General features: G+C 38.6%; 1 protein-coding gene across 3 annotated transcripts in view; it reads left to right on the top strand.

Moving 5' to 3' along the window:
- Window positions 1-13,150, top strand: part of TMEM248 (transmembrane protein 248) — a 41,853-nt gene that overhangs the window by 25,716 nt on the left and 2,987 nt on the right. For all 3 annotated transcript variants that reach the window (XM_023534618.1, XM_011366975.2, XM_011366977.2), the window contains exons 2-6: window positions 5,579-5,755; window positions 8,358-8,643; window positions 9,994-10,144; window positions 11,260-11,443; window positions 12,790-12,933. In XM_023534618.1, coding sequence (XP_023390386.1) covers window positions 5,597-5,755; window positions 8,358-8,643; window positions 9,994-10,144; window positions 11,260-11,443; window positions 12,790-12,933 — 924 coding nt within the window. In that variant the 5' untranslated portion in view covers window positions 5,579-5,596. The remainder of the gene's footprint in view (window positions 1-5,578; window positions 5,756-8,357; window positions 8,644-9,993; window positions 10,145-11,259; window positions 11,444-12,789; window positions 12,934-13,150) is intronic.

Below are 13,150 nucleotides of genomic sequence, written 5' to 3'. Positions count from 1 at the left end.
TTCCTTAATCTAGTATGGGATATCTATCAGAAGCCTTTTGTATGTACCATATTTAATAGTGAAGTATTTGAAGCATTTCTGTTAAAGCCAGGTATGAGGCAAGAATTCCTACTGTTGCCACTTCTGTTCATCATTTCACTGAAGATTCTAGTCAAAGTAGTAAGAAGAAGAAAAAAGAAATGAGAGCTAGAGAGGAAGAAACATGGTTATTGCTTGCAAACAGTGGGCCTGTCCTCAACATCCAAGAGAAGCTACAAACAGGCTAATCACAATTTAAAAGATTTCAGCAAAGTGTCTGGAACCAAGGTTAATATACAAGAGTCTTGCTTTTTTTGAGAACAAATTCAACTTAATTTTTTCCCAGACAACCACCCAACAATTCTAACACTATTAAACAACTCATCTTTCCCTTATTTACTTAAATGCCACCTTTGCTTATACAGTCAATATTCTTATAAATATATAAACAAATGACTTATATTTACTCATATATTCACTTCTTGTAGTGTCCTTAGTTCCTTCCTGCAGATATGGGCTTCCATCTGGGATCGTATCCCTCCAGCTTGAAGAACTTTTATTCTTTTAATATTTCTTATTGTGTGGATCTGGTGAGGACAAATTCACTTAACATCTGAAAATGTCTATTTTTGTTGAGTTTTGAAGAATATAGTTCTTAAGTATATAATTTTAAATTGATAGTTTTATTTTAAATTTAACTTTTAAAAATGCCTTCCATTCTTTTCTTTCTGATGAGAAGTCAGCTATAATTCTTACTTTCTTTTTTTGCCCTTATTTTGATGTATCCTTTTTCTCTTATTGCTTATAAGATTCTCCTTTTCCTTTTCACTGTGATGTGCCAATAGTGGATTTATTCATTTTTCCTGCTTAGGGTTTGCTAAGCTTGAATATGTGATTAATATCTTTCATCCATTTTGGGAAATTCTCCACCATTATTTCTTGAAGTTTCTTTTGGATCTAAGCATTGCAGAAGTAAGCACTTTCTCCATTTTCCAGACAACTCTCCATGCCACTGTTTACTCAGCAAAAGTATTGTGGAAGAAAATTGCTGTACAGGCAACATTAGCCCCAAAGTTTGGGCTCCTTTGTATTCTACTCCCACTATGCCAAACAACATACAGACCTTAAGAGTTCAGTTGGTTTCTACTTGTCTCAGCAAGCATCAACTGCTGATTGTAGGGTTACTCTTCCACTTGTCTGTGCCACACAGTCTGTTGCTTTCGTATAAAGTAATAGTAGAAAATGTAATTTTTTAGAAGATGCTATCAGTGATAGTTACATAAGTTAGTATATGTTCGAATTGATGTAATGATACATAAAAGAGTTTTAAAAACATTGAAAAAGAAAAGTAGACCCAAATAAATGGAGAGAGATACCGTATTGATAGATTAGGAAACAATGTTGTAAAGATGTAATTTATTCCTCAAATTAATAGTATATTTGGTTCAATTCTATTAAAATTCAACAAGATTTTTCTGGGAACTTTACAGTTGGAACCTAAAATGCATATGCCAGAATAAAGGTCCAGGAATAGCCAAGCAATTTTTAATAAAAGTAAAATGGAACACTTCTTGTAATAGAGAGCAAGATTTAAAAGCAAGGTACTGAGGTATGGTGAGATATATAGAATGATGGAACACAAGAATAGGCCTAGAAACAAACCCATGTATATGGGAGCTTGTTATATGTGAGAGATGGCATTACAAATTCATGATCAGTACAAAACCAAGTTCAATAAATGGCATTGGACAATTGGCCACCTGTATAAAAAAATATTAAACTAGAAACCTACCTGATTATGGACTTCTAAATCAATTCCAAATAGATAAGAAAGTAATAGTAGGAAATAAAACTACAAAACTTGTAGAGGAAAATAATGTAAAAAAAATCTGTATGACATAGAAAGATGGGAAGGAATTCTTAAATAATATCCAGATACACAACCATAAAAGGAAAAGGCTATTTCTTGATAAATTTAAGATCAAGAATTTAAAACTGTCAGGGAAGTACAAATCAAATCACCGTGAGATAGACCACGTTATACCCTCTAGGATGGCTATAATAAAAAAAAGATAGTATCAGGTATTGATGAGGTTGTGGAGAAATTGGAGCACTCTGCACTACTGCCTGTGAGAATGCAAAATTGGGCAGTTGCTTTAGAAAATAGTCTGGCAGGTCCTGAAAAGGTTAAACATAGTTATCATATGACCCAGCACTGTCCCCCGCCCCACCACTCCAGGTATATAACCAAGACAAAGGAAAGCATGTCTACACAAAAACTTACATATACAAGTTCACAATGGCTAAAATGTGGAAATTCAGATGTTCATCAACTGATGAATGGATAAACAAAATGTTTATGAATAAATAAAATACTTCTTACAATGGAATATTTTTGGCAATAAGTAGGAATGAAATCCTGACACATGCTACAACATGGATGAACCATGAAAACATGACGCTAAGTGAAAGCAGTCATAAAAGATCACATTATATGATTTCATTTGTTTGAAATGTCCAGAATAGGCAAATCTGTAGAGACAGAAAGTACATTAGTGCTTGCCTGAGAGCTGGGGGAAATAAGAGTTTACTTGCTGGGTAGTGTTGCAGGACACCCGACGGAAGAAATTGTACGCTCACACAACTTCGTTAGAGGAAGGAGAATTTATTGGCCGGCAGAGCGCGTGGGGTTAATAACACCATGCATGAGCTCACTTTGGTTAGATTTATTACAGTTTATATACCTCTGCAGTGTCCATACAAGGAGCATGTGATTCCTTTGTCTCACATGTGCCTCATGACTCAGGTGGGGGAAGGAATTTTCAGACCGCTGGTCTTACAGGTTGTTTGTTTTGTGACATTGGCGTTATCAGCACTTATAGGATTCTCGAACAGAGAGATGGGACATTGAAGCTGTAAGTAGGAAGCAACGCTTATTATGCTAACACCTGCTCAGTGGATTGTAGTCCCAATTGTAACATAAAAAGTAGTTTTATAGTCTTGTTATTCCTACACAGCTACAGAGATAAGAAGGAACATTAGTTGGTTGGCAAGCCATGAATCAACAGATGTGAGCTGGAGAGTGCTTGAGGTGGGGGAGGTAGCTATGGGAAAACATGTTAGCTGGAGAGTCCTGGAAGGGGTAAGAGAGCAGTCAGGAATGGGCTTTAACTGGCTGAGTCGGTCATTTCTGTAAGCCCTTTCCTTTGTGTTTTTCAAATGCCTCCTATCCTCTCTTAGTATGAGGTTTCTTTATGATATGATGAATGTGTGTGAAAATTAATTATAGTGATGGTTGCCCAATTCTCTGTATTAAATTGTATGCTTTAAATGGTTGAAGTTAGATGGTAGGTGAATTAGATCTCAAAAAAGCAGTTAAAAACAATCAACACCCTTTCATATGGCAAAAGATACCATTAACCATATTAAAGAAAATCCACAGACATGGAGTAGTTATATGTAATATATAAAATTGGTAAAGGCTTAGTATCCACACTATAAAGAGAACTCTTAAACATTATTAAGAAGTAGGTGGATATCTTTCCAGTTTATGGCCAGAGATTCAGGCAGTTTACCTAGGAAGATATCTAAATGGCTGATAAAGTTTGGTTTCAGTGAGATGCAATTTAAAATAATGATGAGATACCATTTCACATCTATCTTGGTCCAAATCCATATGCTTTAGAATATCAAGTGTTGGCACATATGTTGGGAAATGAAGTGAGCCCCTTCATCGCTGGGAGTGTTAACAAGTGCAACTTCCTTGGAGAGTGGTCTGACAAAGTCAAATTCAGGTGGGTCTGCCCTGTGACGTAGTTGTGCTAGAGCCTCTCATGCCTGCTGCAGTGCCCTTTGTGAGTGAAATATGGGGAAGAAACCGCTGAGCTCCTCAGTCCAGGATAACTCAACTGTAATCTAGTTGCACAACGTACAGCGGGTAAATTCAGTGGGCTAGATTTACATACATCAACAGAGATAATTCTCAGAAACAGAACATTGAGTAAACATAGCACTAGGATACATGCAATATATTATTTTCCCCAAGTTTTCGAATGCAGCATCAGTAATTGTATCTGTTTATATATACACATGTGCTTAAAGTATACAAAACGTGTGGTGAATGGTACTTGCTAATTTAAGAACTAAAGTTGCCTCTGGGGAGAGCAGAAAGGCTGTTTTTTCCATCTCCAAGGACTCTTGGGAGGACAAATAAGTAACAGCCTGGTTGATTGGAAGTGGTTGCTGCTAGTGCTTAGGGGCTGTTGATTCATCTTTTTCTCAAAGTTAAAAGTTAACAGATTTTTTTTAAAACTGCTTTTTTAGTGGTGGTATAATCGGCTCACATATACAAGGGCTCATTATGTGCCAGCTACTGTTCTAGGGGCTTTATAACAGTGAACAAGACTGGGCAAAATCTCTGCTGTCACAGAGTTTACAAATGAGGGATGATAAACAGTAAACAAGTAGAAAATTAACTGTATCCTTGACTGGCATGAAACTGTGAAGGAACTAAAGCAGGAGACTAGGGGCTGAGAGTGGTCAGGGAAGGCCTGTCTGAGGAGCTATGTATGAGTGGAGACCTGCATTTGAAGGAAGAGCAAATGTGTGGAAATATTGGGGAAAGCATTCCAAGCATAGATAAAAGCCTTCAGATAAGACATGTTTAACATTTCCATGAAGAATAAAATATATTTAGCAAAAGAAGTGCAAACTTATGCTTTGAAAACTACAAAACGTTGTTGAAATGAATTAAAGAAAACAAATAAATAGAAGGATATCCCAAGTTCGTGGACTGGAGACAGTATTGTTAGGATGGCAATACTGCCCAAGCTCTATTCCACAGATTCAGTGCCACCAAAGTCGTAGCAGACCTGGCAGAAATCAAAAAGCTGATGCTGAAAAATAGAAAGGCCAGTGTGATCAGAGCCCAGTGAGGGAGGAGGAGAAGTTGGTGGAGATGTAAGTCATTAGGATTGGCAAGGTTTCCAGATCATGAAACCTCCCTGTGGGCCCTAACAGGGAGCTGTCACCGACCTTATCGTAGGTCCAGTGGGAAACCTTAGGAGGGCTTTAAGCAGGGGAGTGATAAAATTCAGTATTTATCGAGTGCTTCTCTGTGCCTTGTGCTGGAATGGGCATGTGGATGGCAGTGAGTAGGACAGAATGTTCAGTAGATAGAATTCAGCTTTTCAGTGGTAGGAAATGAGAGCATCCTCAGTTTATTTTTGTTCATGTTGGCATGTGTTTGTGTCACATTACTAACCTACTTAAACATTTTTTTAAGTAACATGGAAGTAGCAAGTTGTTAATTATAGAATAATTGGAAGATTAAACTGAAAGGAAATGTACATATCTTTCAAGATCTTATCACTTGGAAATAACAACAATTAACATTTAGTTTTTCTAGCTGGTGTTTTGGAGATTTATGATCAAACATTTCTCAAGTTCAATAATGAGTGACCACCTTTACTCCCCAATACTGTGAAAGGAAACAAAAGTGAGAATCATAGGTTTTCTTTTGGCAAGTCAATCCATGGGCTTTCTGATTAATTTCTTTCAGGTGGAGCTGATCAGAATAATGTTCAACATCAACCCCTTGGATAACCTGAAGCTATATATCAGCAGTCGGCCTCCCTTGGTGGTCTTTATGATCAGTGTAAGTGCCATGGCAATAGCTTTCCTGACCTTGGGCTATTTCTTCAAAATCAAGGAGATTAAGTCACCGGAAATGGCAGAGGTATAGTATATTCTCTAAGTTCTCCTAAGACTGGCTGGGAAAACACCTTTGGGCTCTCCACACACTTTTTCTTTGGTTGTGACTTTTTTATCCCAGTGAGAAAGATCAGTGTTTATTCAGATATTTTTGTCTTTCATCTCCCTGTGACTCACTTTCTTAGGAAGTTTCTAGTCAGGTAGATATTGATTTAAGTGATGCTGCCAGTTTCACTTAGACTATGTCAGCAATGAAGCAGGTATTTTGGAAAGTGTATTGTAAAATGTTTGCATCAAGATCTAGCTTCTTTTATATTCATGTGAAATTAGCTCTTTGAAGTTTTTGAAACCTATAAACATTTGTTATTTTAAAGCCCCATGTCATCATGGAGTTTTATCAGCTGTATGGTTAGCTTTTTCATTGGATAAGAAGGGATCCTAATGACATTAGGAATAGGTTCTTATTTCCAAATATATTTATCTTTTTTTATCAAGGAAAACTTCAGTTATCTATGAGCTTACCTTCTAGAATTTACATTTTGGTCAATTTAAATTAATTATTAGGGCATTGCTCTTTTTTAATCCTTAATCTAGGCACATAATGGTTCGAACACTCAAAATGCAGATTTGAAATGATGTGTCTTTACATATCAGAAAATAATAAAAAGTTAATAATTCTTATTTAATAGAGGTGAATCACAGTGTTACCTATTAATTTATTTTCCATGTTAGAAATTTTGCTGAATTAATGATATGATGAGTTTACTGGTGGATAAGGTTTCTTTCAGGACAGATTAGTTCTTAGTAGATTGTCTGAGTGACTCTTACACTTCTTGTGTGTATTCGTTGGTGAGAGTGGGATGGGAGTACAGATTGGAATTGCATTGTTGCTACAGTGAAGGAGAAGAGAGTTCTGCTCAGTGTAAAAGGGGTCATGGCTTTGTCTTGTGCTCTGTGGCGTTCAAGATCATAGGTGGTCTTGGCAGGAGGGACTCTTTCACATGTGAACTCCCTAACCCAGTTAAAGTAACAAGTTTTAGCTGTTTCTACCTTAGAACCTTTTCCAAGAGTTTCTTACCAGCAGACATAGTGGCTGGCTTAATTTTCCCTCCTTTCCGACCCTGCCTGAATCTTTAAAGGTTGTAGAAACAGGCTATACCCACATTAGGGCTGAAATGAACATGCTAGTCACAACCAAAGCTCTACAGCATCCTGGCATTGCTTTTTCAAAAGAGCTCGAGTCCATGTTGAACACTCAGCCAAGGCCAATGGTCAAGTTGTAGCCTGGAAAATTAGCCCTTAAATCAAAATGGGCTTGATACTGGCTTTGGCAGACTGTTCAAAATGGACAGCAACAGCAATGCCCCAGTGCCAGATGCTACAGAACTTTGGTTATTTTAATATTATATTAATTTCGTGATCTTATTTTCAAGGGAGGATCATAGGTATATGGGAAAAGTTTGGTGCTGTGAGTCAGAAAACGTAATCCTGATTCTGCTTTCAATTGTGGAATTGGAGAGTATGTAATTTGCGCAGGGCCTCGGTTTCCTTATATCTGGAATATGAAGAGATGAGACTAGAATGTTCATTTTCAGCCCTGAGGTTCTTGAATGGTCTGCTGAGTTTGTAGATGTTAGGGAAATGTAATTTGATACATCAGTTGCAGTCTTACTAAATGGCATATACTGATGCCATAGAAATAGACTCGCTTGACTGCTTGGGGATTGCTCAAATGGCATTTAATTAATGCTAGTATAAGTGTAATTGTAAGTGTAACTTGATTTGACAACTTTCTGTAGATGAATGTTGCTTGGGAGAAAGATATATGTAACACCCTAGGTTAGATGTGTTGTTGTTTCAGCATGAATTCATCTTTGGGTTTCTACTAAAATTAAAATAAATCCTATTGGGTACTTTACTATGTTGGTATCAGTTTAACCATGACATAATAAGCTGTATGTGTTTTTAAAACTGCTTATGATTTAAATCATTAATACAGGCAGGGTGTATATTAAGAGAAGCGTGAAAACATTTTTTCTCCCTTTTGAAATTGTTGCTGTTCTAAGGTAGCATCCAAAGTCCATGACGAGGGGGAAACAGCCCCATGAGTATTGGTATTTACTGTTTCACGTTCTCAAGAGAGAAAGCAAGGTGTATAAAATTGACTTTTTTAGGAATTATTTTGAGGCAGCCTTATTTTTAAAAAACAACTAATTGCAACTGCTAAGTGAGTTTGGATTACTGCTTTTCATGTCTTACTGCTTTTGTTCAAGCTTTCATTTCAAGTTTAATTCTGAGGCTAAATCATTTTCTTTGAGTATAATATGCCTTTTTGTTTTTTCACATATTTTCTTGAATAAGTTGGTTTAATCTTACAGTTTATTTAATATCATGCTAATGAATAGTTCATATTTAAGATTATGAATATAAGAGTGGCTGGAAAACCACATTATTATGCCAATGCAAGAGGCTGATGGCTGTATTGTCACTGTTGTTCTAAATGATTGACTCTGAAGTGTGGTGTCCCCATTGTGGTTTGATGTCACCTTGAGGGTCATGGCTATATAACTGCAGTGGCTGCACTTTTAGACTGCTCACACTTGTTTCTCTGTTTCATTTTCCTGAAGGATTGGAATACTTTTCTGTTGCGGTTTAATGATTTAGACTTGTGTGTATCAGAGAATGAAACATTAAAGCATCTCACAAATGACACCACAACTCCGGAAAGCACAATGACCAGCGGGCAGGCCAGATTGTCCACCCAGTCCCCACAGGCTTTGGAGGACTCAGGCCCCGTTAACATCTCAGTTGCAATCACGCTTACCCTGGACCCACTCAAACCATTTGGAGGATACTCTCGCAACGTCACTCATCTGTACTCAACCATTTTAGGGCATCAAATTGGACTTTCAGGTATGTGAGTGTTAGCCATTTTCCTTTCAGACTTTCTCAGGCAACAGCTATTACAAGACAGTATTAGCAGTGTATGGTTTTATTTATTAGACTATTTTATATTTTTGCACACACCTCCCCTCTTGTTGAGTTTGAACTAAGCAGTCAAGAAGGAACCATTTCTACTATACTTTCACTTAATATAGTGCTTGGCACACAGTAGGCTGTCAATTAAAAACCTGTAAGTGTGAGACACTGGGAAGAGACTATAAGGCGTATTTCTGGTCTTAATATTTACAGGCATAAAAAATATATTCAGGTTTATCATGATGGAGATTGCAATACATACTACAAATATCACTATTAGTCTACAAATTTCTGAGTGCACACCATTAGCTCATCACTGTGCTAGGTGCTGGAATGAACTAGAAAAAGCCTAAGATCTGGTCTTTTGGCATTTGGGGATTATGGAAGAGACAAGGATACTATGAATTAATATTTATCAAGTTCTTTGCACAAAACAAATGCTATATAAGTGCTTGACGCCTGTAAAACATTGGGCAGTGCCCTTTGACCAGTACTAAACCCATGACAAGACTCTAAGTTATTCAGGACAAAGTTGAGAAAGTAGTGGAAGCTGGAAAAGCTTTATGTTGGAGGCCTGGGCCTTGGAAGAATATTCTGTGGTTCATTGGTTACCAAGAGCCTTTTAAAGCCCTTAAAGAAGTTGGGAGCGCCTGCCAGCCTTCTCTTGGCTGTTACAGGTGAGAGCGCTTTCCTTGGAAATAAGGTAAGGGTGATTTCTGTGTTTTCCATATTGTGAGTAGACCTCTCTCTGTGGTGTTGGAATACCTTGGTTTTCGTTTAAGCTTCATCACTTACCTGTCCCATGACCTTTCTCAAGTCTGTGAGACCCTCTGATCCTCAGTCTGCTCATATGTAAAAGGGGAGCAGTAACACTTTTTTGGTCATGTTTGTGGGATAGTGGTACATTTTAAGTGAAGTAATACATATAAAAGTAGTTTGAAAATGGAAAGAGTCATGTGCAAATGCTAAAACGGTGGTGATAATAACTCACCTGGCCCCGAGCTGTCCAACTGGGGCACTGCCTGGGGCCTTGTTTGGCATCCCCAGCCCTGGTTGAAAGTGGCCCCTCTCCTATTGCCATTTGGTGGCTCTGCCAGGTGAGCAGGCCTCAGAGTCCAGCTCAGAACTGCTGTTGTTCCTGCAAATTCCTCAGGAGTCCTGTTTCTGTGGACTGATAAGTGATTCCTGCATGGGTTTGATTTCAGGATTCATTCAAATCCCAGAGAATAATAATTATATGGATTCTTGCCTTTCTTTACCAAAAAAACGATTTCTCTTCCATAGGCAGGGAAGCCCATGAGGAGATAAACATTACCTTTACCCTGCCTGCAGCTTGGAGCTCGGATGACTGTGCCCTTCATGGTCACTGTGAGCAGGTGGTGTTCACAGCCTGCATGACCCTCACAGCCAACCCCGGTGTGTTCCCCGTCACCGTGTAAGTGGTTTCCTGAGCCCAAGGATGTGTGTGAGAAGCTCCATTTATCATGAATATGACTGGGATGCTTCAGCAACAAATTCTCAGGATGACTTGCATTGCATTACTTCACCTGGACCTAAGGCATTCTTTAAGTTTAATTTGGAATTCTAAGGTAGAACTCCTGCAAATAAATAGCAGAAAGTCAGTTCCTCAGCAGGGTTGGTTGTCATTGCCTGTTCTTATGCTGCCTTTCCTGTTGGTAGAAGCGCATCACAAAAGATAAGGAAGAGTGGATCCTGTGACCAGAACAACCCATAATTAAAGCTCCCGAAAGATAAAAGTTTTGTTCATCTCCATTATCCAGAGTTATTTTTCAAATTGAGAGCATAAATCAAACCTTATTTTCCATGAAACAGTTACTGTTTCTGAAACTTTTGCTTCATATTTTTTGAATAGTCATCAATGTTAGTGCTTTACCCTTAAGATTTTTTTTTTTTTTTGCCTCTCCTTTTTCTCTAAAGGAGATAAAAGATCTATAAATGAATGAAATACATAAATGTAGGCTATTTTTAAAAATTCTCTGGTGAATCCTTTTTCAATAAGAATAAGAGTAAGAAACTGGGAAGAAACAATAAGGCCTATTTCTGGTCTTAATATTTTCATCCCAGTGTTTATCCGTTTTAGACATTTGGAGGTTTGTAGGACAAGAGCAGATAAGTTAAACATTATTTGCAGGTTATAGTATCTGACGGAGAAGTTCGTATGTTAAACTTCCTGTTGTGACTAAGAATTTAGACAATTTGAGAAAATGGGCTTGAAAGGAGCAGGACTCTCTTTGGCCACATCATATACCATGGGATGAATTCTGAAGACAAAAATATAACACCCATACTCCTAAATGTCGAATGCCTGTTTCTTACTCTTATATGTTTATTAAATAAAAAAAATATTAAATTTAAAAACAGGTCTCTGAACTAAAAGCAAAATGGTATGTTATCTCAGAGAAACACGTATCTCTCTTATTTCTCCTTTCCACACGTGTGGTTTGGTTATGTTGGGCCAGGGGCTGTGGGGAAGACGCAGTAAATGTCTCAGGCCACTGAGCACATTTCTTTTCCTCTTTTCTCCTGCAGACAGCCACCACACTGTGTTCCTGATACATACAGCAACGCCACGCTCTGGTACAAGATCTTCACAACTGCCAGAGATGCCAACACCAAATATGCTCAAGATTATAACCCTTTCTGGTGTTATAAGGGAGCCATTGGAAAAGTCTATCATGCTTTAAATCCCAAGCTTACAGTTATTGTTCCAGACGTAAGTGAGAAAATCGTGTGTGTGTGTGTATGTGTCTGTCTGTCTCTTGTCTGTCTACATGAGCTGTGAGAGTAGGTCCCATTTACATGCTTGGGTTAGTGTAGCCCATGCCATTCTGGATTTCTAGCTGAGTTGAAAGACTAGTTGGAGTGATAGAGACTGGGAAAACTGTTTCTGTTCTTTGTTTTCTGCTTTGTTCAGCAGTTATTTTTTGAGCAGCTGTTGTGTGCCTAACCCACAGGGCTTATAATAGGTGCTTGTACAGTCTTAACTCATGCACACACTCATAGGAGAATATTTGATTAGTGTCAGTATGAGCAGTAAGTAGTTTGGAATTCAGAAAGGCAGAAGTAAATAGGAAGAGATAAATCTGGATAGATTTGAGCACCAAATAGAATTTTGCTTAAGGAGAAAGACACTGTCATCTGGAGTAGTGGATGACATGCTAGTTTAGCTTCCTGCTTACACTTGAGCCCACTTTTTACAGATTGCACTGATTTTTTTTATAAATGCCTTTTTCTTCCTGTCAGTAAATGTTAGGTGGATTTCTTTTCTTTTGCCTGTTCCTTTTCGCTTTCCTGCAGAGAAGTAAGCAGTGGAGATCAGGTTGGATGGTGGGCTGAGGGTAAGTTCCAGAAAGCCCTTTGTCCCTTGCTGAAGCATTTGGACTTTCTCCTCAGAGGAGGCAATCACTGCCTGCACTGGAGCTGTAGGGAGTTTGTAAAGCAGTATGTTAGCAAGACTTGGTCTGCCCACCTGATGTGTGTAAATGGGAGGGAGCCTAAGGCTGATGTTGTGAGGCCTGGAGATGTGGAAAGGAAAAGGAATGGAAGCATGGCCGGGATTGCTCAACAACTGACAGGGCCTGGTGATTGATTGCATGTGGGAGGTCAAAGACGTTTTCATCTAGGGACTTGTAGGAAAAAGGCAGAAGGAAGGAAGCTGCCTCTGGAGAGAAGTGATGCAGAGGCCTTCCAAATGGGGGAGTAACAAGGGGTTAAGAACACAGGCATGGCACCCTGAGGGCAGTCAGAGAAAGAGGAGGTGGGAGTCAAAGGCTCTGGGTCTTTGAGGCCTTTTCAGGGGTGAGGGGTTGTTCAGATAATGTGGGATGCAGGAGCCAGGGCATAGGACTGCTTTAGGAAGGGGGTCTGGTCGTGGGAACATCACATCTTCACATAATGAGATCCAGCTTTAATAGTTTAGAAGACAAAAGGGGGAAACTGTTTCTGTTTAAGAATTAAAGTTGAGGCAAGTCTGGAGGTTGTGAACCTGTTTCCAGACACCCAGCATAAAATCTTGCAGTAACTTAAAGCAGATGTTTCTGGTTTATTCTCTTTATCCAGGATGACCGTTCATTAATAAATTTGCATCTCATGCACACCAGTTACTTCCTCTTCGTGATGGTGATAACAATGTTTTGCTACGCGGTTATCAAGGGCAGACCCAGCAAATTGCGTCAGAGCAGTCCTGAATTTTGTCCTGAGAAGGTGAGCTGTGGATGGGGTCCAGCCTAGCATTTGGCTAGTGTATAGAACATCTCAGTATAGAACATCTCAGTCCTTATTACATTGATCGTGGGTGGCAGCTTTCCTCCAAAGAAATTAGTTCCTGTTATTTTATCAGAAGTAGTCTACCCTCAGCCTAAATTATGGTGTTGGGTTTTCAACCATCCATATACCCAGACCTTAACTGTAAAAGGCACGG

The sequence above is a fragment of the Pteropus vampyrus genome, unplaced genomic scaffold (assembly GCF_000151845.1).
Source record: "Pteropus vampyrus isolate Shadow unplaced genomic scaffold, Pvam_2.0 Scaffold128, whole genome shotgun sequence".
In the NCBI taxonomy this organism is placed as follows: Eukaryota; Metazoa; Chordata; class Mammalia; order Chiroptera; family Pteropodidae; genus Pteropus; species Pteropus vampyrus.
Note: the sequence above shows the minus strand (reverse complement) of the source record. Positions and strands in the feature narration are given on the sequence as shown.